At 34.6% G+C, this 25,202-nt stretch overlaps 1 protein-coding gene across 1 annotated transcript in view; it reads left to right on the forward strand.

The window, feature by feature from the left end:
• Nucleotides 1-25,202, forward strand: part of CNTN1 (contactin 1) — a 278,854-nt gene that overhangs the window by 102,454 nt on the left and 151,198 nt on the right. The window contains exons 2-7 of the mRNA XM_042948459.1: nt 3,070-3,199; nt 4,589-4,621; nt 15,058-15,190; nt 18,788-18,960; nt 21,366-21,461; nt 23,586-23,792. Of these exons, the coding sequence (XP_042804393.1) occupies nt 3,139-3,199; nt 4,589-4,621; nt 15,058-15,190; nt 18,788-18,960; nt 21,366-21,461; nt 23,586-23,792 (703 nt within the window). The 5' untranslated portion in view covers nt 3,070-3,138. The remainder of the gene's footprint in view (nt 1-3,069; nt 3,200-4,588; nt 4,622-15,057; nt 15,191-18,787; nt 18,961-21,365; nt 21,462-23,585; nt 23,793-25,202) is intronic.

A 25,202-nucleotide genomic window follows, 5' to 3' on the forward strand; every position in this document is an offset into this window, starting at 1 on the left:
GGTGAGCCAAAATTCCAGCAAGATCTGGCTGAATTCCCCTTGTTCTGTTTTGACTCTGCCTTGCCATAGTTTCCCACATAGTGTGGTTGTTATATAAGAAGGCAATGTCAAATGATATTCCAGACCTAGAAAATTCTTAAGTATTTTACCTCCAATTTTCTGAAATCACTTGCTCTGTGTGGGCACAGTTAATCCTCCTTTAGACCAGCTCTCCTTTCTGAGACTACTTTTAAAGTTAATGAGATAAATAGACCAAAATCTCGCTGACATACTTCATCTGAATTATAAACCTCAGGAAAACTTTCACAGAAATTGTTCTTCATTCTTTGCCTCCATTCACCTGATTCTTTTTCTGTCTGGTCAGTGCTGGTTCCTTTACCCTCAATACCAAATTGCTGCACCATCCCTGGCTCTTAAAGTTGAATATCTGTGAGAATTATTAAGAGTTCGCAAATCATAACAGTTTATTAATAGGTAAATTAGAACTAGTTAAAATCCAATAATTACTACCACATTAAAGTGTAATGCTTTATAATCTGTAAAATTTTTGCAGTATATTATCTAAGTTAATATTTACAAAAAAAGAAGTGATTGACACAACAGTTTTGGCATAGTTTATCTGTTTGCCTTTTCTACATTCCTTTTCTTTCTTCTTTTCTTCTCTCTTTTCTTTTTCTTTCTTTTCTTTTCTTTTTGTTTTTAAAGTGAGCTCCATGCCCAGCATGGGGCTTGAACTCATGACCCTGAGATGAAGATGAAGATGAGATGGGTCTCATGCTTGACCCACTAAGCTAGCCAGATGCCCCTACCTTCCTTTTCATGAAGAGAATTCATCCTGATTAGTGTACATAACTCTGTGAGAAGAAATAAGATCTTGATCAAGCAGGTCAAGAAAATGCTCAAATGTAAATTGTTTAGACAAGCTTTGCAAGATGTAAGCAATGTGTACAGGTTTCAATAATTTAATTTAGGTCTATCTTGAGATACTAATGATACTGTACATCATAGAAATGAATAGCTAGAAATCTTTCCATAGATCATTTAATTGATTTCCCTGATTCCTGAAGGAATATTCTCTTTTTCTCTCTGCTTAGTAAAAGAAATAAAATGAAAATTAAAAGTCCAGAAAGTACGATTCATACAAACTTGTAGTTCTCACTTTCTCACCTACATCCAAGAGAAAGAAATTGGTTATAAATGGATCCTCGCATTTCAAAATTAACTGTTGATATTTTTACTTAAGCAAGTATATTTTAAACATTTCCTGATGCTAATTTGACCCATTCCCACTATATTTTCTCTGTTTTTATGTTTCTCTAAAAGTTGAGAATTCACCTCAACTTTTTCTTGAAATAATTGATTCTTGATTGATTTTTCAGTGCAGAATAATCTACATATCAAAAGAGAAAAATGGGTTTATCCTGGTCCATGTAGTACCAATAAATATTTTTACCTGTCTCTGGAAATGCTAGAATTCTGGCAGATTAGGGTGGGGTGGTGGGGGATGGTGCTAAATATGATCTTAAAATTCATCACAACTGAAAAAAATAAGTAGAATCCTATGGGTTTCTTTTTTTTTTACATGTCTTTATGATGTAAGCAATTAGTACCATTTTGGTTTTGCTACTTAAGAAAATGTTTAAATATATTTCTATATTGAACATCATAACATTAGATATTTTCTTTTCAGTATTGTTTTCAGGCTCTGTCTTAATTTAGATTTTACATTCAACTCTAGGTCATGAGAGTTTCCAACGTTATTATACATTGTTTGAAAACGTGATTTAATATCTTCCGAAGTTGGAATTACTGTTGTATCCCAACTGAAGGGTCTCTTTTTAGTGCCCTGAACTATGTTGCTATCCAGGAGAGAGCTCTCAAGGAGAGCAGAAAGAATTGCTTGGGTTCTGATGTCACCCAATGACTCAAATCTAAGAGTGTAATACCTCCACCTTGATGCTCTCGCTGCCACAGTCAGATCCATTCTCACCATGATGTATTTTACGATGCTTTTAATTAAAGTAATTAATGTGTTTTCAAGTTTAATAGCATTTAGGTCAAAACATCTGTTCCATCACACTGATTTTTGTACACATCTGTGTGCCCACTGAATTGTGAACTTCTTATGGGCAAGCCAACTAAGTTTTTTCTGATTCCTCTATCTATATGCTTACTCACAGAGATGGATTTGGCACAAAGCTAAATAAGCTTAAGTTGTGGTATACAGCCTTCACCAGGCTATCCCCAGCACCTCCTGGATGGATCCTCCCCGGTGTTTTCACATGATCCTAAGTTTTTGCAAAATTTATAAAAGCAAGGTATTTTAATTAGACTACTGCATAGTTCTGTGGTTTAGTTTACATTAGTAATTTTTGTCATCTTGTTCTTAAATACAGCTTTCCAACTTTTAAAGATTTGGCCCCACAAAACTTAGATTCTCCCTTGCTGACGCATAAGTTTTAATTTGCCTTTTTTTTTGAATGAATAATGAAGGAGAGGATGATGGATGAGTGTGTTATTAATCAACGCATTCTATTAACACATTCCACATAGTATTTGGAAATTAGCATTACTGGCAAAAAATGTTCCACAAGCCACCAAACAGGTAATCCTAACATATCACTTTTGTATAATGTCTATGAATTTCCAAAGCTCGTATACAGACGTATCTTTAATTGAATCTTCCTACCAGCCCTTCACTTAAATTTGATCTTCAATTAAATTGGTCAATATCAAAATGTTTACTACTGTGCTATTTATAGGAAAAGTACTGTTATGCTCAATGGTTATAGTTAAAATTGAGTGATTTGCTCATGTTTGTACAGTGTTAAGACTGGGAGGCAACTGATAACCCTCTGACACCAAGTGCACTCATTTCATACAACATGGTGCTTACAAATGTATTTAAATAAACTAAAACTTATTCTATAAACAAGAAAGCTAAAATAAAATAGAATTGATAATATTGTTGACCTCAAATGATGAACATTCACTTTTCCTTTTTTTCCCCTTATCCTATCTTTTTCTTTCCTTTCCTTCTCTTTTCTTTCTCTTCTGTTTTGGATGTAGGTGTTTACTATCCAACTGTCATAAAGCTAAAGCTTTTTTGAAAAATCAAAACTAACTTCTGCACCTAAGATGAAAATGTGGTTGCTGGTCAGTCACCTTGTGATAATATCTTTTACAACCTGCTTATCAGGTAAGAAATATCCTTTGCATATTCTCCATAAATTATGTCAATGTAATCAGTATGTGTGTATTCACCTTATTAAATCTGGTGCATGAAGTTAGTATTCATATGTTTTGACATCTGTGTCAGACAAGTAAATTAATACATATTAAAGCCGACCCTATTTTCCTTTTTATTTTCAATTAAAATGTCACAAGATTAAATCAATCTTATGTAGTAGTGTGCTGCTTAATGTTTAAAATGTGGATCTCTGGGAGAGAAAAGTTTCCCTGCTGCGTAACATTTATCAATGGCTGGGGACTAAATGTTACTGCTATACCCAATCTTGACAAATTGACATAATTTAATGTGCCATTGGAAAAGATATACAATAGCTCACCATTATATAGTATTTTCACCGTAAGGATACAGTACCTTAAGTAACCTCAATTACGTAAATAAAAGTAAAAGGTAGTAAAATAATTAGAGTAATGGGCTTTAAGCATTTGTTACTTTTGTTTTTAATGAATTGATTTGTAACTTAATATTCAATTCCTATTACTGGCTGGTGTTGTGAAAAACAATTTTAAAATAATCTACAGTGTGTTCAAGGACATTAAAAACAACAAAGCAGTTTTGAAAGTGCTGTAGTTTTAGGAGAGATACTATACCTCTGTCTTTCAAAGACAACTACAAAGGATTCAGAAATATTTCCTACAAGGAGAGGAGCATTATATTTTTATCTGAAAGCAACATGTTTTCTAACAATCCATTTTTCTAATACCTTCATTTCATTGCCTTAACTCAGTAAATACTTGTTCGGTTATTATTGAGTGTAAGACTTAGGTGGAAATTATTTTTCATTTATCAGTCCCCATTTTTGTTTTAATGATGAACCTGCTAGACATCCTACTGTACTTTTTGTTTATTATTAAGGAAATAAAAATGCTATTTTATTTTGGGGAGTAGTTTTTATTATGATGACTTCAGAATCCATAAAATATAATAATTCCATCAGTGCTTGAGAATTTTAATGACATTGCTATAATGACAGGAATTACACACACACACACACACACACACACAATTACATGCATATTTATATACATATTATACAAATATAATAAAATTTTGTGGTAGGATTATTTTGGCTAAATCTTGTTTGTATGAATAAAATGAAGAAATAACCTTATTAGTACTGAAAATTTGTCCTAATTCTATTGACCACAAATTTTAATGCAACTATAAAATGCAAAGAAATGAAATAAATAGTTGCAAACATGTGAAGAGACATCAACCATAATAAGAAACGGCCAGTAATGTCATTTTATTAACTAGTATCAGTTACTTGAGTAATGTTTCAAACCACAGCTTGAAAAGCTGCTTTGGGATTAAAATTGCTTTTTCTTTTATTTTTAGAGTTTACATGGTACAGAAGATATGGTCATGGAGGTAAGTTGATAAAAGAATAAATTTTTTAAATAACTTTTCCAAATGAACCATATTTTATCTCTAAGCAATTAAATCTATAAACTTAATGGCAAATAAATGTTAGATAACTTGGAGATTCTATAAGATAGTTTATCTGGGGTCATAAAACAACTTGTTTGATTGCCAAAATGAATGAATGGATACACCACAAACAAATATGCTATTAGATTATTATAGCAGATTGAAAATATATTCTAGGTGGCCTTTAGTTTTTCCTAATGCTTTGTAACAATTTAATGCCATGAAGTTTTGAAGCAATATTTTAAATATTGTAAACACCTAACTTACTTTTGAAATCCTCTTGCTTTGTTGAGAGAAAAAGAACTCTCAACAAGTTCTTTAACTTGTTAAAGTTAATGACATTGGAACCTTAAGATACAGTTTAGTTAGGACCCCAAAGATGGTGCAGAGTTTATTGTTTATAATTTATTAAGTATAACTAGTGATTCTGCTAATTTAGATTCTACTTCAACCACTGAATATTTCTGGCCAGAAATAGAGGCAGTGGTATACAGGAGAAGACAGAATCTAGATTAAGACCAACTTGGATTTGCATATTCAACCTGGTATTCACTAAAGATTGTGATCTTGTGCAGTTTATTGAACTTCTATGAGCTTTGACTTTCCCATGTATAAAAATCACATGGTTCTTGTAAAGACTAAAAAAGAATGTGGTGACAGATTCTAGCATAGTGATCTTACATGATAGGTGCTCAGTGAACACACTAAGACTCGTAGCTTATAAAAGCTACTGCATAGTGGTAGGAGAATGAAAAAATTAGAAAGAGGCACTGAGCAAACAGTGCTACAACTTGCATGCCAAATCAACAATATTCATGCTAGAGTGGGTCAGAAGAACTTTCATTTGTAGGTTGCCATGAGGGTTATGGGAAAGTCTTAGCATGAATTCCACCAAAGCTATTTCTGTTCCCACCTTGTGAGTTAGGAATCACTGCATGTACATTATATAAAGATCAGTAAGATATGTTTCTTGACTTCAACAACCTTACTGTATACTAGGAAATAAGTAAGTAGATAACGAAATTATAAGAAAAATATAATGAGCATTTTAAAAGATTTTCCTTGAGGAAAAAAGCAATATTTAATGATGGGGGTAGTACATTAGGGAATCTTGAAGTATTTCAAAAGTTAGAAACTGAGCTAATTCCAAATAAATGTTGTGGAACAAAAACAACACAGAGTTAGGGAAATATGGGCTGTGTTAAGTCAGTGTTTCTCCAAGCATTTCAGAAAACACTTGTTCTACAGGATCTTAGTAGGAATTACATTAAAAAGGACTTCATTGTCAAATAAATTTGGGAAAGGTTAGTTCATAAAAGTTCAGTGGTTATTGTTAACTTTAAGTAATAAGTATACTATGTATGTAATAAGTATAATACATATATTACTTGCTTAGGACTGCTGTAATAAAGTAACTCAACTTGGGTGGCTTGTAACAATAGAAATGTATTGTCTCACACTTCTGGAGGCTGGAAGTCTAAAGCAAGGTATCATCAAGGCCATGTTTCCTCTGCAACCTATAGGAGAAGGCTTTTTTGCCTCTGCCAACTTTGGGTAGCTTTGGACATTCCCTGGCTCACGGCAGCATGACTGCAAATGTTCACCTCCATCTTCATGCGTCATCTTCCCATGTCTCTTCACATCTTCCCTCCGTGTGTGTCTACGTCTGTGTCTGAATTGCCCTCCTTTTTTTAAGTTTATTTATTTATTTATTTTGAGAGTGCAAGCAGGGGAGGAGCAAAGGGAGAGAATCCCAAGCAGCTTCCGTGCTGTAAGCACAGAACCCAATGCAGGGCTCAATCCCACGAACCGTGAGATCATAACCTGAGCCAAAATCAAGTGTGGGTCACTTAACCAACTGAGCCACCCAGGCCCCCCTGATTTTCCCTCTTTTTAAAGTTTCCAGTCATATTGGATTAGGGCCCACCTTTAACCTCATTTTAATTTGATTTTAATTTTGCGATTATCCTCTTTCCAAATGTGTTCATGTTCTGATGTACCAGGGATTAGGACTTCAACATATCTTTTTGTGGGAGCACAATTCAACCAACAGTATTACACCGAGAGAAAAGTACTGTGAATCTCTGAGGAAAGAAGAGTTGTAAAATATCCAGATATTCCCAAGCTTATTCACCCACCCAGCTAGTAGTTACTAAGGGAAAAAAAACTCATTTATGCTGACCGATATCAAGTTAAATTCATGACTACTAACTTCAAATTAAGAGCTGGTACTGCCCAGCCAACATACTCCACTTCCCCAATGAATTCATTTCCTCATTTTCCTAGCTCATGTCAGAGTTGCTTCCCTCTCTTCAAAACTCCAACAGCTCCTGGCTGTCCTTTACTTTCTATTACACAGAAGTGTTAGAGACAATCTCAAGAGAACTTCCACAAGTTCACCCCACTGTATGTAGTTTCCTTCCACATCTATACTCATAGACTGTGTCTTCCCGCTTGTTTTATACATGATCTCACCATACCAAACCCTATACCTGTGGACTTGTCCTATCCCATCTGGTTTATTTAAGTTCATTGCTCCAGTAATTGCCTGCCGTGTCTCCTCATCATCAGTTTCTCCCTCTCTACTCGATTATTGCTGTCAACATATAGACATTCTGTAGTAATTTCTCTCATTTAAGTAATCATGTCTCTGCTAATCCCATACTGTATAGCTAATATACCACTTTCCTATTCTTCTTTTCAACATTATTACTAAAAAAAAATGGAGTATGCTTTCTGTCTTTCCTTCTCTGACCCATATTTCCCTTTGAACCTACTTTGATCAGACTTTCACCCCAGCATTCATCCAAGATGCTTTGTCCATGTCACCAATGATGTACACATTGTGAATCCAATGGTCAACACTAAGGCTTTCTACTTGACCTATTGGAAAGGTGATGCAGTGGCAGATATTACGTGTAGACATAATAACATCTACAGGTTGTATTTTTTTTCTCATATGTATTTCTTTTAAAAGTAAGAGACCTTTCAGTAGTTCTCCAGTCACCTCAATGTCCAGAGAGGGGTCACACATTTACCTCCAATAAGAAGGAGTAATGAAATGACATTAATGAGAGTCAACCTATATTTCTGAGTCATGTGACTGAAGATTTGATCCTTAAACATATCTGACCTTTGTCATCAGGGTAGGAGGGGAGGACTAGAACTGGTTAGTCAAAGAAGAATGTCTGCTACACCACTTAGGTGAGTTGAAAGTAAGGTTTGTTTTTTCACTTACGAATAGGAGAGTTCTATCCAATATATCATTTTGGATCTACAATAGTTTTTAACTATTACTTCATAGTAGTCTTAATAGCCTAGGTGACTAGCTTTTAAATAAAATAAATATATGCATTAAAATAATACATAGATATTTTTAGTTTGAAAAATAAAATACATCAAAATTTATTTAAAAATCCTAAAGCCCAACTCCACTCTTCTCCATGTCTCTTAAAAATTTCTTCCTCTTTTATTTTTTAGATTGTATGAAACCAACATGTATCCTATTGAGTTAAGAGAATGAATACAACTGAATTCCATATAGTGAACCTGTAATATTCAGATATTTAATTAACAACTGAATATTTGAGGGTAAATACTTATTTTAGATGCTTTCTCAATTACGGTCTGCTGTTACTTTACTTTAACAATAGAAAAAAATAATAATACACAGCTATTTCAGGACCAACATTCACCTATACTAACCAAAAATGAAAATAAGTATCTCTTTAATTCCTTTGTAATTTAGTGACAAAAAAGAATATGAGGAGAGATAAAACAGCAGTATAATACTTATTCTGTAGGAATTAGAGTATAAAACAATCTATAATTTGTGCAATGGGATTACCATATGACTATAATATTCAAAGCTAATATCAAGGAAAATTAAAATTCTGAAGAGAGAACAGGTATGGAATTTCCATTGTCTTCACGGCACTTACACCCAAATTTTCATGACATGTTTTCCATAAGACTACCATCAAGTACTTAGCATTATTTTCATTTCATATAGCATTAGTCTATCTCTAATTATGGCTGGGATTTTATAGCATTCACTGCCTTATCATTATTTTGTGATATAGTCACTGTTATAAATTAAAATAGACTAGAGATAGCCTGAGGAGTCTAAGTCATACAAATAGGTCCACTAACTGGAGAGTGCTATATAGTGGGATATAGTCAGATATGAAGTAGGTGTGGGAAGATGCCCAGACAGTTAAGGAAAACACAGTGTGTAGAGGCTTTAGCAGTGGTCAAGGAAGGGGCTGCTATCAAGGACTTGATAGGCTCTTCTCTGGAAGATAAAGCCATGCAAAGGGAAATATGATCAACCTTTCGCTAACCTGACCCTAGTCTCTGTTCTGATAATTTTGTTGCTACAAGTTCTTCAAACCAATTCCTTTACATTTTAATTATAGTGAATTACTACAACATTATAGATTCCCCATGACTCTAAAGGATTGGGACACCCAAGTATTCAAACTCCAAGCTCTGAACAGCCTTGTTTCCTTATCAGTGGGGAATGGTTGACAATGAAGACAGTAGGAAGAAGCAGTCTTTGAGACTATTTAAATGCTGTCTCATTTAGTGAATTTATTGTATTTCAAGAGACTTGTAACACTCTCCATCCTATAATAATTATAACATTGTAAATATTGTAAAAACCTCCGTGTTAGACTCTGTTCAAAATTTTTTGCCATTGCTTTTTTCTAATAGTTTTTTTCCTTGAGATTCTTCTTATACTTATGTAAAATTATGTTTTTATAACTAACAGATTGAGATGACATATTACAGAATGAGAAACAGAATTTGTTTCAAAATAGATATAAAATGAATAAAAAATTATCTCAAGTACAAATCATAATTATACTTCCAATTTTCAAACATAAAATAGAATAGAATAGCAAGATTACAGTGGACCATCTCCACATAAAGAGAGGTGAGGTAATCCCAGTTTAGAGAATACAACTGATTATGTTAGTGTTGGAATTAAGAATGGTACTGAAAAAAGCAGTAACTTTTACCTGTCATTCACATTTGTAAATTTGACAACAAATATTCTTATATGATTTTATTCTTATTAATCTTCGTGATCAAATTTAAGAAATGAACTTATAGGGCACCAGGGTGGTTCAGTTGGTTAAGCATCAAAGCTCTTGATTTTGGATAAGGTCATGATCCCAGGATTGTAGGATTGAGTTCTGCTTCGGGCTTAGCACTAAATGTGGAACCTGCTTAAAATTCTCTCTCTCCCCCCCCCCCCCACTCTGCCCCTCTCTCCCACTTGCACTCCTCAAATAAATTAAAGAAAGAAAGAAAGAAAGAAAAGAAAGAACGAAAGAAAGAATTTAAAGAATTAAACTTATTTCTGCAAGAGACTAAGATTACATGGTAGAAAACTGGTGATTTTGCATTAAGAGTAAATCAAAAGAAAGATGATATGAAATGTTGTCTTCAATTAGCTTGAGAAATCATCCATAATTTTGTGCTTCTTTTTAGAAGAATTTACCCACTAAGAAAAAGGGCACATATTTAAAAACTAATCTTCTTTTTCTGTAACGTAATACCTATTTCTTGTCTTGGGTGCCCTATACCCTCATAATACATCCAAAGCACTGTAATTTATCATGTAATTACTTCCATGGCTGTAGAAAAAAACAGTAAGATGGTCATATTTTCTGTTTCTGAGAGTGTAATGCTTGCATTAACGATTCCTTTACTGATCCTCGTGTCCTCCCAGAAATTTCTTTTTCCTTGATCTGAGTGCCCTAGTGGAGTAAACAGAATGATGAGCTCAGACCCTCTTCAAGGGGGTTGTGAGGATCACATTCAGAGATTCACCCGCATGCCCATGCAATTCACAAGCTTGTCTTGAGTAATTTATCTTTTAAGGACCCAAATATGTTCCCCAAATAAAATATGTACAGTAATTGCTAAACCATCTAAATGAATACATTGTTTTATTTAGGCCTGTACATTTTACAAAAGCAGGGACCCTCTATTTATAAAATAATACTTACCAGGAACATTACTGTGATGTGAAGTGTGTCCTTTTCTGCTTTTGACCTAGAGAATGAGACGAGGAAAGTATCTTGCTTGAATGCAGTGTTCTCTCAATGTGAAAAATAAATCCAATATTTTGGTGGAAAGTAGCTTCATATTTTTGTCCCCTGAATGTTTTGTTGTCTGTTCCTATAAAGGCCAGGTGGATGAGGAATATGAAGAAATATACATGTAATTTATGAAGAGTCCTTGTCTTTGAGAAAGAAAAATAGCATGGGGTACTACTAATATTATCCAGTTTGGCATATACATTTCAACTCACTTCACCCAAAAAGTGTTTAATCTTTACATATACTCCTTGAGATATTGCTTGGCAAGAGATACAATCTCGTCATTATAAGTATGTGACATTTGATTATTTTCCATGGAAATTTTCATTGCTGGTCTCTTTTCTGAAAAAAAAAAAAAAACAACCATAATTTTTAATGCATATGATCAAGATGAAGAAACTACTGAAACATCCTCAACATCCTCAATTTTCTAAAAGCTGACCAACTTTTATCTCGAAAGCATATATGCCTTAAAATCAAAAGATACACTATCAAATGAAATATTTAAGATTATACATTTAATTAAAATATGCAAGTTCACCTTCATATATATACACACACACACACACACACACACACATATATATATATATACATATATATATATATATATACACACACACTTCTGTCTTTGTTGAATTTGAAGGTAGCATACAGTCCTTTTTTTTTTAATTTATTTTAATGTTTATTTATTTTTGAGAGACAGAGAGACAGAGCACGAGTTGGGGAGGGGCAGAGAGAGAGGGAGACACAGGATCTGAAACAGGTTCCGGGCTCTGAGCTGTCAGCACAGAACCCGACGCAGGGCTTGAACTCATGAACTGCGAGATCATGACCTGAGCCAAAGTCGGATGCTTAACCGACTGAGCCACCCAGGCACCCCTATACCATACAGTACCATAAATAATTTAAGGCCAGTTTAGAATGAACATAACGCTATTTCAGAGTGATAAAAGTAGTTGTTTCAAGAAAGCTAATGAAATTATAAATTGAGAATTTGTGATTATTACAATCTCTTTCATGGCACTGCCAGAGGGCACTAGAGAAGCAGATGTTAGATGGGCCAGGACTGGCTATTTCTGCATTGAAACCCAATAATGTTAAGGGGTGTTTAACTATTACAAACCTGTACCTGTTGAGATGAGGACAAATTTTGTGAAGTAGTGTGCAATCACTAATATATCCCTCTTATTAAATACAACAAAGATTTAGTTAGTTGTAAGTCTCTCCTGTTTGCTGTTTGTGGAATACAAGTTGGAGAAAATCTAAAGGAAAAACCCTAACCTTGAAGACCTGAGATTCTCTTAAGAGTATCTTTCACAGAACAGAATTTTTTTATTTTAATAAAATCAAGCTTGTCTTTTGTTTTCTTTAATGAACCATGCTTTTGTGTTCTGTCTAAAAATCCATCACCATACCCAAGATCATATTCAAGTCATTGACTGAACTGGGAACAACTAATACCTATAGTCCTATAGTTCATCAAAGGTCTCCCAAGTGACTTTCTGAAATTCTTACGCTACCACTAATGTAGCAAATGGAAACTCAAGATACAAGCCAGTGCAGATCAATGATATTCTATTTAAATTATATGCATAAGTGCATTAAACATCCATTTCCCCTTAAATTTAATGATCTTATGCATTGGTAGTAACAGTAATGACATAAACATCAGGATCGTTATATAAATACAATGTACTTAGAAGATATTTATGAGCTTTAAACTTCTATAAATAATATTTACTTTTACTCTCTACATATCTAGTCTACTTAAATTTTTAAAAATTGTTTGAAAAATTCACACTAAAATTGTCATTGATTGAGGATAGAGTTAAAATAGTAGTCATCTTGTCTTCAAGAAGAGAATCTAAAAATACTGATAAAACTGCACTTCTCTGCTTGTCGTTTTAAGCATTTTCATGTGAATTGGGAAGAAACAAAGCATCTCCAGATCAGCAGGTGTTACTAAATTGTTCCAATCAGAAAAGCTGTGCAATTGGGAGAGACTCAAGGAAGAGCTTATAAAATTGTCCAAGTGGGAAGAAAAATGGCATATGATTTTTATCATGGATATGCACAAGGTCATTTCTTTCAGAGATTGAAAAATCTAGAGCCTACATCCAAATGAAAGTCTCCAGTTATCACAGATTTGGAATTTACTCCTCATTTCCTCTGGTGTGTGGTTATATCCCAAAAGGCCAGGAAATACTGGGCATCATCAGGAAAATTATTAGAAGTGAAGCAGAAAACGTTATATGCATTTCTGGCTTTTTACAGCCTCAGGAAGAATATGGAACTAGACACTGCTCACAGCAGGACTTTCACAGTCATTAGCAGAGGGCTTCTGTGAATACCTTGCATTTGTGATCTTATTTATGGTTGTATTGGGCCTGAGGGCCTTGAGAACATATGCCCCTACTCTTTCCTTTCTTGTTTAAATGTTGACCATGTAAACCAAAACATTTTTAAATGTTGATCATGTGAACCAAATAGCTTGCATAAAACAACAGTTTAGAGAAGTACATTGTTGGAACTAAATCTTAGTTTCTATCATTCCTCTGATTCTGATCCAGCAATTTGCTATCTGAAATAGAATGGTGATATGGAATGTAACTGAGGTCTATAAATTCTTGAATGGCAATTTCAGTAATTCCAACTAAAAATGAGTCATCTCCTTTTTAAAATATTTCAGGCAAGTTTAGAAAAATTGTTGCTTCATACTTAGAGAAACTAACTTGAGGATTTTATTAATCAGCTACATGTACCAAATAGGTATTGATACAACGCTAATAACACTAGAACAGGAAGAGTGAATAAAGTGTGGCTTCTTGCTTTTAGAAATTTCATGAGTTGATATACAAATATATACATATACATATAATGATATATGCATAAGATGTACATAAGATGTATAAATTAAATTTTGAAAGGATTGGCAAATGTATGAGAAAGTTGGCAAAATCATTTATTGAATACTGACTGTGAGCCAGGTACACTGCTGTCTTATGTGCATTGTCTCAAAATAATTCTTGCAGTGTCTTAATGGGATAGATTTTATTATCCTCATTTTATGAAGGGTGATATTGAGGCTTGGAGAGTTTAAATAATTTTTCCAAAGACACTGTAAACACTACTGAGGCAAGATTTAAATAATATAATAAAACTACTCATTCAGGGAAGCTGGAACAAAGCTCTCATCTTCAAGGTTGTTTTTAGAGAAGACAAAAATGTCTCTGTGGCGTTCACCTTAAACTCTCTTAAAAAATAAATTGGAGGAGTGAACCATAGCTTTGCTCTAGCAGAGACATTTTAATGATCTTATGTAAGAATATCCTCCTTCCTAGCCACACATGCTAGTATTAATTTCATATGGGGCATATGGCTCTTAGCTCTTCTCTGTAAGTGCTGCCATATTGATGTCATATGAGTAATTCTCTTCTCGTCTTCCTGCTGTGAAGCATCACTCTCCCCTTCCAGAGAAACAGCTGCTTCCCAACATGGGTATGCTTGTGATGAATTCTAAACCAGTTGGTCAGATCCCATATCCATGTAATTTGTTTATTGACTGTTCTAGATGTTCCTGAGTACAGGCATTGGTCACATGTGTAAAAAAAATAAAACAAAAAAGAAAAAGTGACTCAGGGAAGAGCCTAATTTCCCCAGAGCATCTACAAATTCATTCATTCTCTTATTAAAAAATCATTCAGCACCTATTGTGCTCCAGACTGCTTGACCGCTAGCTGAGAGATTATCGACACAGCCACCTGTTCCAAGCATTTGCAGTCTCGTGGAACAGACAATTGTATCAAGAATCACAGAAGGTGTGTTAAGTACCATAAGCTATGTGAGGAGTTATGAGAGCACAGATGAGGACCAACTGAGGCTAGGGGGGTGGCTTCCTGGAGGAACTAACTACTGTTGCATCATAAAGGACATTTTGAGTATTGATAGGAGGACAAAAATGAGATGATTAGTCTAGAAAGGGGAAAAATCATGTGGCAAAAGCTCAGAGGCATGAAAGCATGACTCATTTGAGGGACTATAAGTAGTTAAGCGTGACAACACTGCAATGAGAGATGGGCAGAGAAGAATTTTGAATAAAGCACCTAAATGTTTCCTCAGAATTATGAAGGCAAATATCTTTGTTCAAATGGGAATGGAGATTCTGTGTTTCTGGCATTTTTTCCAAAATCTTTTTAAACATGTCCAAATTTTCTTTCACTTATAGCAACACAATGTAAAATAATTTTATTTTTCTTGTAGTTTCTGAGGAAGACAAAGGATTTGGACCAATTTTCGAAGAGCAGCCAATCAATACCATTTATCCAGAGGAATCACCAGAAGGAAAAGTTTCACTAAACTGTAGGGCACGAGCCAGCCCTTTCCCAGTTTACAAGTAATGTACCTCACTGCTCTTTTCATAGTGGCGTGTCAGACCAGATTATAGATCAACATCTGTGACCCTGTAATGATAGAAAAAAGTTATAATATAAGCCTGTTAACAAAATACAGGGATATTAACAAAAATATTGGCATACAAGTTATCAAAATAGAGTAGTTTAATGCCCAGATAATAAGTTTCCTTAAATATATGCAAATAATCCACTTACTATTTTCTGCACAGATAATGCCAATGCTTTTTGATATTATCCATTTAAAAATTTTGTAATGGTGATCATGGATTTAACCACATAAAAGGCTATGTGAAAATCATGCACAATTTAAATATACTCATTTGAGAATAAAATGTTCTTATATTCATTGACCTGGATAATGCATACTTACATATTATAGATGTTATTCCTGTATCAACTACATTTAGAGAGCTTGCATTTATAATCCTGAAAGCACCACTTTTTTCAGTAGTATCAAATCTATATTCCAGATAATACAGCAAATTTCTTAAATATCCCTGCCTATTAGACAGTTCATATAAATATATCTCCCTCTTTTTTCTGAGGTACATATTTATATTACAAAAAAAGAACAATGGGTTTTTCTGCTTCAGATGGTTCAGAAAAGTAGCCTGATACAATGAATTAGATTAAAAAATCAACCTGACACCAATGGATTTGAATTTCACCTGTGAAATGGTTCCATGAAGACAAAGCAAGTGATTGATGGGGAAATTGGGACTTTAGTGCATTAATGTCAGTTAACTTAATTGAAGGTTGTCACTCAACAAGATTGATTTTCATAGTATTTTTTTCTCAGTAGAAAAACAACTGTCTATTGTTATAAAAAGTCGTTATCAAATTTCATTCTAATTGAATTTATTTTCTCTTGAGTTCAAGAGACTCTCTTAAGTCTCTGGGTTAAATTACAAAATTATTCTTAAAATAAAATATGAGTTTATATACAAAATCACCATCCCTTTGAAATTATTTTTATTGTTTCAATTTCATGCATGGGAGTACAAAATAAATAGACATTTTATAAATTATAAGTAATATGTTTGTTCTGAAAATATTTGATGAGCTAGACTTGTTTCTACCCTTAAGCCATACATAATAGGTGTTTATATACATAGTTATGGGCATGGAATAGTATAACTAATAGGGACTGTAGAGGAGATCTAACCCAAGCACATAGTTTTATAGGAAAGGAAGTTGAATCTTGAATATGTAAACTGACTTGCTTCAGAGTTAGTAATCACAGATCCAGGACTGAAACACAGACACGTGTTATGGCTTTCAAAGAAACATATAATTTTTTCAGTATGTGTCTATATAGATAGGTTGATAACATCTCAAATGCTATTTCAGTGATCTCAAAAGCTATTTCGGTGATGCTTATTTTGTGACACTTTGTCCTTGACACTCATACATGGAAACTTAGCAGATCAGTCTATGGGCTGAAATGGAGACACCATAACAGAAGAGATTGTTCTCAGATAGTGTTCTAGAAATGGGAGTTTCTTACTGTGTTCAACCCCTTCCCAACCCCACAGACACAGTAAGAAGCAAAACTTTGCATAACTGCAACTTAATACACATTGATTAACAACTCCCTTTTTTCTCTTCTCTCCAGTCTCTGGCATCCACCATTCTATACTTTGCTTCGCTAGTTTCACTATTATAGATACCTTACATAAGTAGATCTCATATTAAGCGTTCTTATCAAAATTTAAAATGTAAAAATAAGAGAGAAAGCTTTGCTTGACAAATATATCACCAACTCCCTTCCATAGGTTGTACCAGCACTGAATGCCTAGGATGAGTGTGGCCTCCTGACCTTGCACCTTAATATAGAGAGCTGGAAGGAGAAGTAGATGTTTAATTCTGTTATGAAGGCAGTCTGCATTTGACAACAAGAAAGAAAGAAAGAAAGAAAGAGAGGAAGGGGGGAAGGGAGGAAGAGAGGAGGGAAGGGAGGGAGGAAAGAAGGAAGGAAGAAAGAGAGGAAGGGAGGGAGGAAGAAAGGGAAGGAAAGAAAGAATTCAGCTCATGATACAGCGTGTCTGAAAAGAACATTTGAAGTTTTTAAAATTTACTTAAAATTCAGAGCGAGCCATACTAACCTTGGTCATCATGCAATGTGTCATTCACACAGTAGTTTTATATTTATGGCATATTCCATGGTAATGTCTTATTCATGGTAACACCCTGAAAGGCACAGCAGGGAACCTTACCTTTTACTCATCAGCCTTGAAGCTTTCATCATCTTGCTTTGACCCCCAAAATAATAAGAATGCTAATTAAATTGCATTTAAAACTGTTTGAAAGGAGTTACAAGAATGGTGTGTATTCCTGAAACTAAAGTAAACCAGTGAACCTACCCAAACGTAGCAAAACTTAATCATTATATAACCTAAAAGGCAGAATCAAATGTACTGGAGAAGAATTAATGCAATAAGCAAAAATTTGGAGTCATCATAGTGGAAAAACAAAATAAAATTGGAATTGCTCAACAAGGAAACCCATTGCCTTGGCAAGTGCTAAACAACTTGACAATGGATTGTTCAAGTAGGGCCAACATTGCCATCAAACTGGGGGGAAGGAAGATTTATTCATTGGGTTGGAATTTGGGAGGCTTTCAAAATGCAAAAGCCCAGTTTTCTGGGTTTGCTTTTAAATTACGTCCTATATTATAAAAGTTAAAACTAAAAATGTTCCAGTAATTTGATTTAATAAAAAGTATTCTAAAATGTTTAGGCTTTTTTTGGTAAGATTCTAACCCTAATTAGAAGTGTGCAAGGCAATGAGCCATGAGGCCCCAGCCCACTAATTGACCATGGCTCTTGCCTGTGACATTGCTGAAGACATGAACCCTGATACAGAATGAGTATGTATATTACACAGATGGTCAGCTTAATTGAAAACTATTTTCTACATTTATTCTTCTCATAATCTCACCAAGGAAGTTAGATTCCTGTTTTTAGTCAATTTATTTATAACACAATCCCCTAAATACACCTGCAATTGTATATTGGCTTGGAAACAAAAGATCCAATTGATTTTTGCAATTTTCAAATTGTGTGATCGACCTCTAGTGGTCAGAATGTGACATTTATTCAGTAGAACCCTGACTTCAATTAGTTTTATTGAAAAATTATTTTGATATATAGAATCAGAAATTTATATTTTATTTTTTTACTAGAGTAATGCATTAATATTTTATGCAACACATCTGGATATGCATGAATCTTACTAGTACATAGATGATTATCATTTATAATCTATGTATATCTGCTAAGAAACCAATTAATGTAGCAAAATTCAGTGAAATATATGTCTCTGCAGATGTCTTATTAATAAAGAGAAAATGTTTCATGCACTTTAACATTTACCTTTATGTGCCTGATCTAAATCATAAATTATGAGCCCAGCGACCCAGAATTACAGGGTGTGAAGAAATACCATACCAAGTCATCTACTTAATCATCTGATTTCACATGGAGCCATACCCATATTATTTTAGAATGACATTGGCCCAGTATGCTATTTGCAGGCCTCATGACCTTTGATATGACATTTGTTTTTCTTTCTCATAGATGGAGAATGAATAATGGGGATATTGACCTGACAAGTGATCGGTACAGTATGGTAGGAGGAAACCTGGTTATCAACAACCCTGACAAACAGAAAGATGCTGGAATATATTACTGTTTGGCATCAAATAACTATGGGATGGTCAGAAGCACTGAAGCAACCCTGAGCTTTGGATGTAAGTGACTGTAACTTTAACATGGTCAAGTGTATTTAGGTGAAGTAAAAATTAGATGTCATCATAAGAGTCAATAAGAAAAATCAAGATGAAAAGAAAATGAAAGAAAGGATCCATAGATAAAGTGGGTCTTATATGATCACATTTAAAACTGTGTGGAGAGGGGCGCCTGGGTGGCTCAGTCGGTTAAGCATCCTACTTTGGCTCAGGTCAAGATCTCACCTCTCATGAGTTTGAGCCCCATGTTGGGTTTTGTGCTGACAGCTCAGAGCCTGGAGCCTGCTTTAGATTCTGTGTCTCCCTCTCTCTCTGCTCACACTCTGTCTCTCTCTTTCTCTCTCAAAAATAAATGTAAAAAAATTTTAAAAAAAGATTGTGGAGAGAAAATTTCAAGAGTGAAGCATCGTGAAACAAAGGCCATGTTCTGTGGGATTTTGAATAACTTTCTAAAAACTAGTTTCAGTGGAAGTGTCAAGCCATGTGTTCTCAATGGAAGGTTTTGGGGGCAGAAACCATCTTCGAAATTGTAACTAACAGTTTCTGTTCTCTAAAGTTCAACTCCACCTGGCAGAATCTTAATCCATAGTACTTAATTTACCTTATTAAGAATACATTAAATTAAATTAATTCAATTATTTTAAGTTTAAAATATTCTCCTTATGGAGGCAGTTGTGAAAAAATACCTTCAGGAACCTTGTGCTAAACTTAAAGATAGAAGCTATTCTAGAAGAAAATTGCACATTGAAAGAGGGGTTGGGCTAGATGATCTCCAGTATGTGATTTTATAAGTTAGCACTTAAATCCTTTGCAAAATCAATTATAGGATGAAAACCATGTTTTTTTAATAAAAAAAAATTGTTATAATGTTTATTTATTTTGGAGATAGAGACAGAATACAAGCAGGGGAGGGGCAGAGAGAGAGACTGAGACAGATTCTCAGGGTCCAGGTACTAGCTGTCAGCACAGATCTCCATGCAGGGCTTGAACTCATGAACCGTGAGATCATGACCTGAGCCAAAGCGGGACGCTTAACCGACTGAGCCACCCAGGCACCCTGAAAACTATGTTTTAAGAGGACCCATGTGGCAGTGATTACCAGAGGGTGTGAACAATCAGACTCAATTAATGTGGCCACAGTTGGAATATAAATAATAAACCCAGTCCTTGAAGAAACAATAGAACAATTGCATTGCATTGAAGAAAAAGGAACCTAAATAATTTTTTAAAAGGAAAGTCAAGTCAAAGGGCAGAAACATTCTGCTTTCTTTAATAATGGAATGGGATCAAGTAAAACCAATTTCAAGGTTGGGAGGAAGCATTTAAATAGTGACATTAAGTTATCATTGTTGAAATGTCAGCTAAGTATTTGAGGATGGGGTTGGCATTCAAGTGAGGCATCAGGATGAGAGATATATATCTGAAGGGCTCTCTGCAAAAAGGTAATAATTAGAATGATGACTTTTCTGAGATACAAATATATTCAGAGAGGTAACAGTTTGATTTTATAATTCACGTACTGAGAAGTAGGAGATGAGGCAGGGCTGAAACAGAATGAGCATGAGTAAAACAAATAAAGAATAAAATAGAGTATCATGAGGGGTGCCTGAATGGCTTAGTCAGTTAACCATCTGACTTCAGCTCATGTCATGATCTCGTGGTCTGTGGTTCAAGCCCTGTGTTGACAGCTCAGAGCCTGGAGCTTGCTTCAGGTTCTGTGTCTCCCTCTCTCTCGGTCCCTCCCCCACTCATGCTCTGTCTCTCCCCATCTCTCAAAAATGAATAAGTGTTAAAAATTTTTCAAAAATAATATAAAAAATAGAGTATCATGAAACTAAACAAAATGTGAATTCTAAGTAAACAGAAAAGAATGAAGATGAGACGAGACTAAGGAAAACTCAGAATTTGAAAAGGAGAAAAAGTTGGTGACTGGGATCCTGCCATTCATCCTGTTCCTTCACCCCCTTGGAGTCCTCCCCTTGGGAAGAGAAACAGACTTTTCAAATGAGTTTGGGACTCCAAGTCACTCCTCTTTACTTATTTGGTAGAATCCTGGTTTTGTCTGAGCCAATTGTATTTCCAGATGGAAATTACTTACTGAGATTGAAATTACCTTACTAAGATTCTACCTAAACTTGAAGCAAAGGTTGAGGATATTTGTAATCTTCAGGGTTGTTAGCACACTTACGTAGGCCGATACTAATATCCAGTTGCTGGAGTTCCTCACAGAAGTCTTTTAGAGTCTATGCAAATGCCAGCATATAAAAGCAGAATTGACTCGCACAGGCTCCACCAAAGCAACTGAGAAGTATCATATCCAAAAATGAGTTAGTAGGTAAAAGATATACTTTAATGAAAATCTCTATTGACTGGAGAGTGAATGTTTTCCTTTTTGCTTTCATAATTAGATCTTGACCCTTTCCTACCTGAGGAGCGTCCTGAGGTCAGAGTGAAAGAAGGGAAGGGAATGGTGCTTCTCTGTGATCCTCCCTACCATTTTCCAGGTAAACTAAGTTCCTCTGTGACTGTAAGCATCTGTGCAATGAATGCATCAGTTTTAATTTTCTTAACAATAATGGTACATTTATGATTAAATAAGACTCAATATTTGTCTAACCTTGTAATGTATCACTTAATAATGGTTATAGACTCTTCTAGGCTCTTTAGTCACTTGGCCCTAATTCCAAAGGTCTGGAATCATATTGGTTTATAAACAACATATAAGTTAGATTATGCCCTTATTAACATTCTTGTTACACAGGAGAAAATATGATAGACTATTTACAAATTATTTTAAAAATAGAACAGTGCTGGTCAGTCATTTCATTAAAAGTATTATATCTATAGTATACTGTGAATTATATAAATGCTTGAAAAGGATAAAGACATAATAAATTACTAATCTTTTTAGGGAATCTATCTGCAAGAATAATCATCCAATTTAGAAAGGGGTTAAATTGTCATCTGTAACAAGATTCAGCCTTTGAATACAGGTTTTCTGTGCTTTGATATGGCTAAAAGAGAAGCCACCAAGTGCTAATTAAAAGATGAACACTTTATATACTTTCATTAATTCTCATTTGCTTTTTTTTATAAAATATCTTCTTGAAACAATATATAAACAGTACTTTTCACAGTGGAAAAAAAACAATGTTTTATATTCTAATATTATGGCATAAATTTGTCTTTAAAGACCTTCATAGAGAATATATTCTATTACAATTATATGTATATCAAGTCTGGTTGTTTATATACCAAATATCAGTAGTTTTCTCTCTAATAAAACAGGAGAAATACTATTAAATGCTAAATATAGGAAGAACATAGAATTCAAAATGATGTAACAACCTTCCTATGAGAGAGTAATCTTTTACTATGAAGAACTGCTAAAACTACGGGGAAAAAAATCCCCTGATCTCCATAGCATTTCCCACAAACAAAGGTAATGATCATAAATAGCCAATGACTACATTTGACTACATTCAGCACTGGATGGGCTTCATTTAACCACTCATTCATTCAACAAATCTCTTGTGAGCACCTGTTATACAATTACGTGTGCCAGGCACTGTGTATGCCGCAAGAATACCTATTTGAGTAAAACAGGAAAATCCACTTGCCCTCAGGGATTTGCTACAGGAAGAGACAGCCAACAGACAAGATCCATAGTTAACAGGTATAGCTTTTCCAAGATTCCATTTGAACTACATTCCTACCAAGATATTGGTAGTAGGTAAGCTCCAGGGTGGAAAATTAATTCAGGGAAGGGAAAGAGTAAGTGTTAAAGGGATAGCTGAACTCTTATAAGGGACATTGCTGTGAAGGTAACTTTGAATAAAGCCCTGAAGGAAATGAAGAAGCTAACAGTGCAGATGTCTGAGATAAGGGCATACCAGGCGGATGCAGCAGCAGGAACAAGGGGTGAGATGGGACTATGGAGGGAGATCAAGGAAGTCAGGGTGACTGAAATAGACCGAATGAGGTAGAAGGTAGTAAGAAATGAAATTGGAGAGATACAAGAGCTGTATCACATGGGACCTTATAATTCATAGTGATTACACTGGCTTTAACTAGAGTGAGATTTACATTGGAGGGCTTAGACCAGAGAAGTCCAATGACATTGCTTAAGTTATAGAAAGATGAGTCTGGCTGCTGTTTTAAGAAAAGACTTAATGGAAATTCATTTCTAAATCTGTTATTCAAAATAGGAGTGCAAAAGGAAAAAGATATAAAGACACAGTGTGGTTAACAATCTTCATTTTATTTTTAAAATGCATTAAGGAAGATGGGTCATGAAATTTTGGAATTTCCTATATTAATGCAGGGTCTGATTCTACTTACCAATCATGAAATTCTAAGCAAAACATTTAACCTCTCTGAGTCTCATTTAGCCTATCAGTGAAATCGAAGTAAGAATATTAATAGTCCATACAATACTTGAGAGAGAAAGAGAGATACCATTGCTTATCGCCATGCTTATATTTACTCAAAAAAATATGGTAGCTTTTGGAAAAAGCACTGTTTGTCTTGGCTTACATCCAACATTTGTTCTGCAATAGCCTAGTTTAGATAATGCCTTAGCTTACTGCTAGAAAACAACAGTTTTAAGAGACAATATTTTCTTCCAGATGACCTTAGCTACCGCTGGCTTCTAAATGAATTTCCTGTATTTATCACAATGGATAAACGAAGATTTGTGTCTCAGACAAATGGAAATCTCTACATTGCAAATGTCGAGGCATCAGACAAAGGCAATTATTCCTGCTTTGTATCCAGTCCTTCTATTACAAAGAGTGTGTTCAGCAAATTTATCCCACTCATTCCACTACCTGAACGTAAGTATTTTGTTACACACTATTTTTGCAGATTGTCTGTTTATGGAGTACTTACAATATGAAAAGAAATATCCAGTGGGAAGACTTGTTGGCTGCCCAGTCAGGGCAAACAGAAGATACACAAACAGAAGACTTTGAAAGTCTTGGTCATTACTTAGTTTTTCTGATGGAGATTTACATGTTAAAAGTGCCCTAAGATGGCAGAGAATGTGTAGGGACTGATTCATTAGCCTAATACCCATATATTGGTTACAGTGGGAATCACTGACCTCTGCTTTTATTCTCATGTCCATTCAAAGCTTTTAGTAACTTAATGAAAGAGAACAAATGATTAGATCAAAACAAGCTCTAGTGATTATAGAATTAGGAAATAAATGCAGTTTTATTACTTTGATATTTTAAGGAACTATTTACATGAAGCAAATCAGTGTATGTATTGCCTTTATGCTATAAGTAAGTAGCATGGAGTATCACTATCATGATGCCATAATTGATGATCACTGACAGACCTGAATGGCATTTCCAAGATTCTAGTTGAACAGCATTCCTTATTTTAATGCATCACTTCCTAAGAAAATCAGACTCCAACATATTTGCTTACTTCCCATTGTTTTTATCATAGTCCTCCTGTTACCACTCACATCAGTGAGTTCAGGCTTCTGAAGAAATACTGGGAATTGTTGTTCACAGACCTAGGCTTGGTTCCTGCCTCTATTCTAAATAAGAAATGGGGAAAATGTCATCATATCACTGTGGCTGCATTTTTTCTACTCAAGATTGTGGTCACGTAGTTGGTATTCAATAAATATTTTTTGACTTCTGGCTCTTTTTTCTCTCCACAATCTTGGAGATACTTGAGATCTACTACCTCATAGAATCATAAGGAGCCAGCATGTAAAAACTTCTATAGGTTTCTTTCTTATTCTACCCCAGAAGTTCATCTCATCTATTTATTTCTTACTAGCATCTCTGTGGAAGAAGTGTTTCTCTTCCTGTTCTAGCTAATTCTTCCAGTTGCACTAGTTCATTTACCATTTGATTCATTTAGAGACTTCACTATATCATTTAATTCCTGCTTTTTTTTTCAGAATCTTTATTCTCCATTCATTTCCCTCTGTGAATTCTTTTGTATTAACTGCAAACCATCTTGACAATTTCTTATTTGCTAAATCCAAAGTATACTTTTCAGTTCTGAATTTGTATGAACTTTGACACTGTTGATCTCCTATGCTTCTCTTGAACTCTTCTTTCTTTTCCTAATTTTCCCAGCTCCTTCCCTCCCGTTATCTTCCACCTGCCTCTCTGACAAATTCTGTGCAGTACCCTTCCCCAGATCTTCCTCCTTCTTATATTTCTCTCTAATCTTTTTTCAGATATTCTTACCAATTTATGCCTTTCGACAGCAGCACT

The sequence above is a fragment of the Panthera leo genome, chromosome B4, assembly GCF_018350215.1.
Source record: "Panthera leo isolate Ple1 chromosome B4, P.leo_Ple1_pat1.1, whole genome shotgun sequence".
In the NCBI taxonomy this organism is placed as follows: Eukaryota; Metazoa; Chordata; class Mammalia; order Carnivora; family Felidae; genus Panthera; species Panthera leo.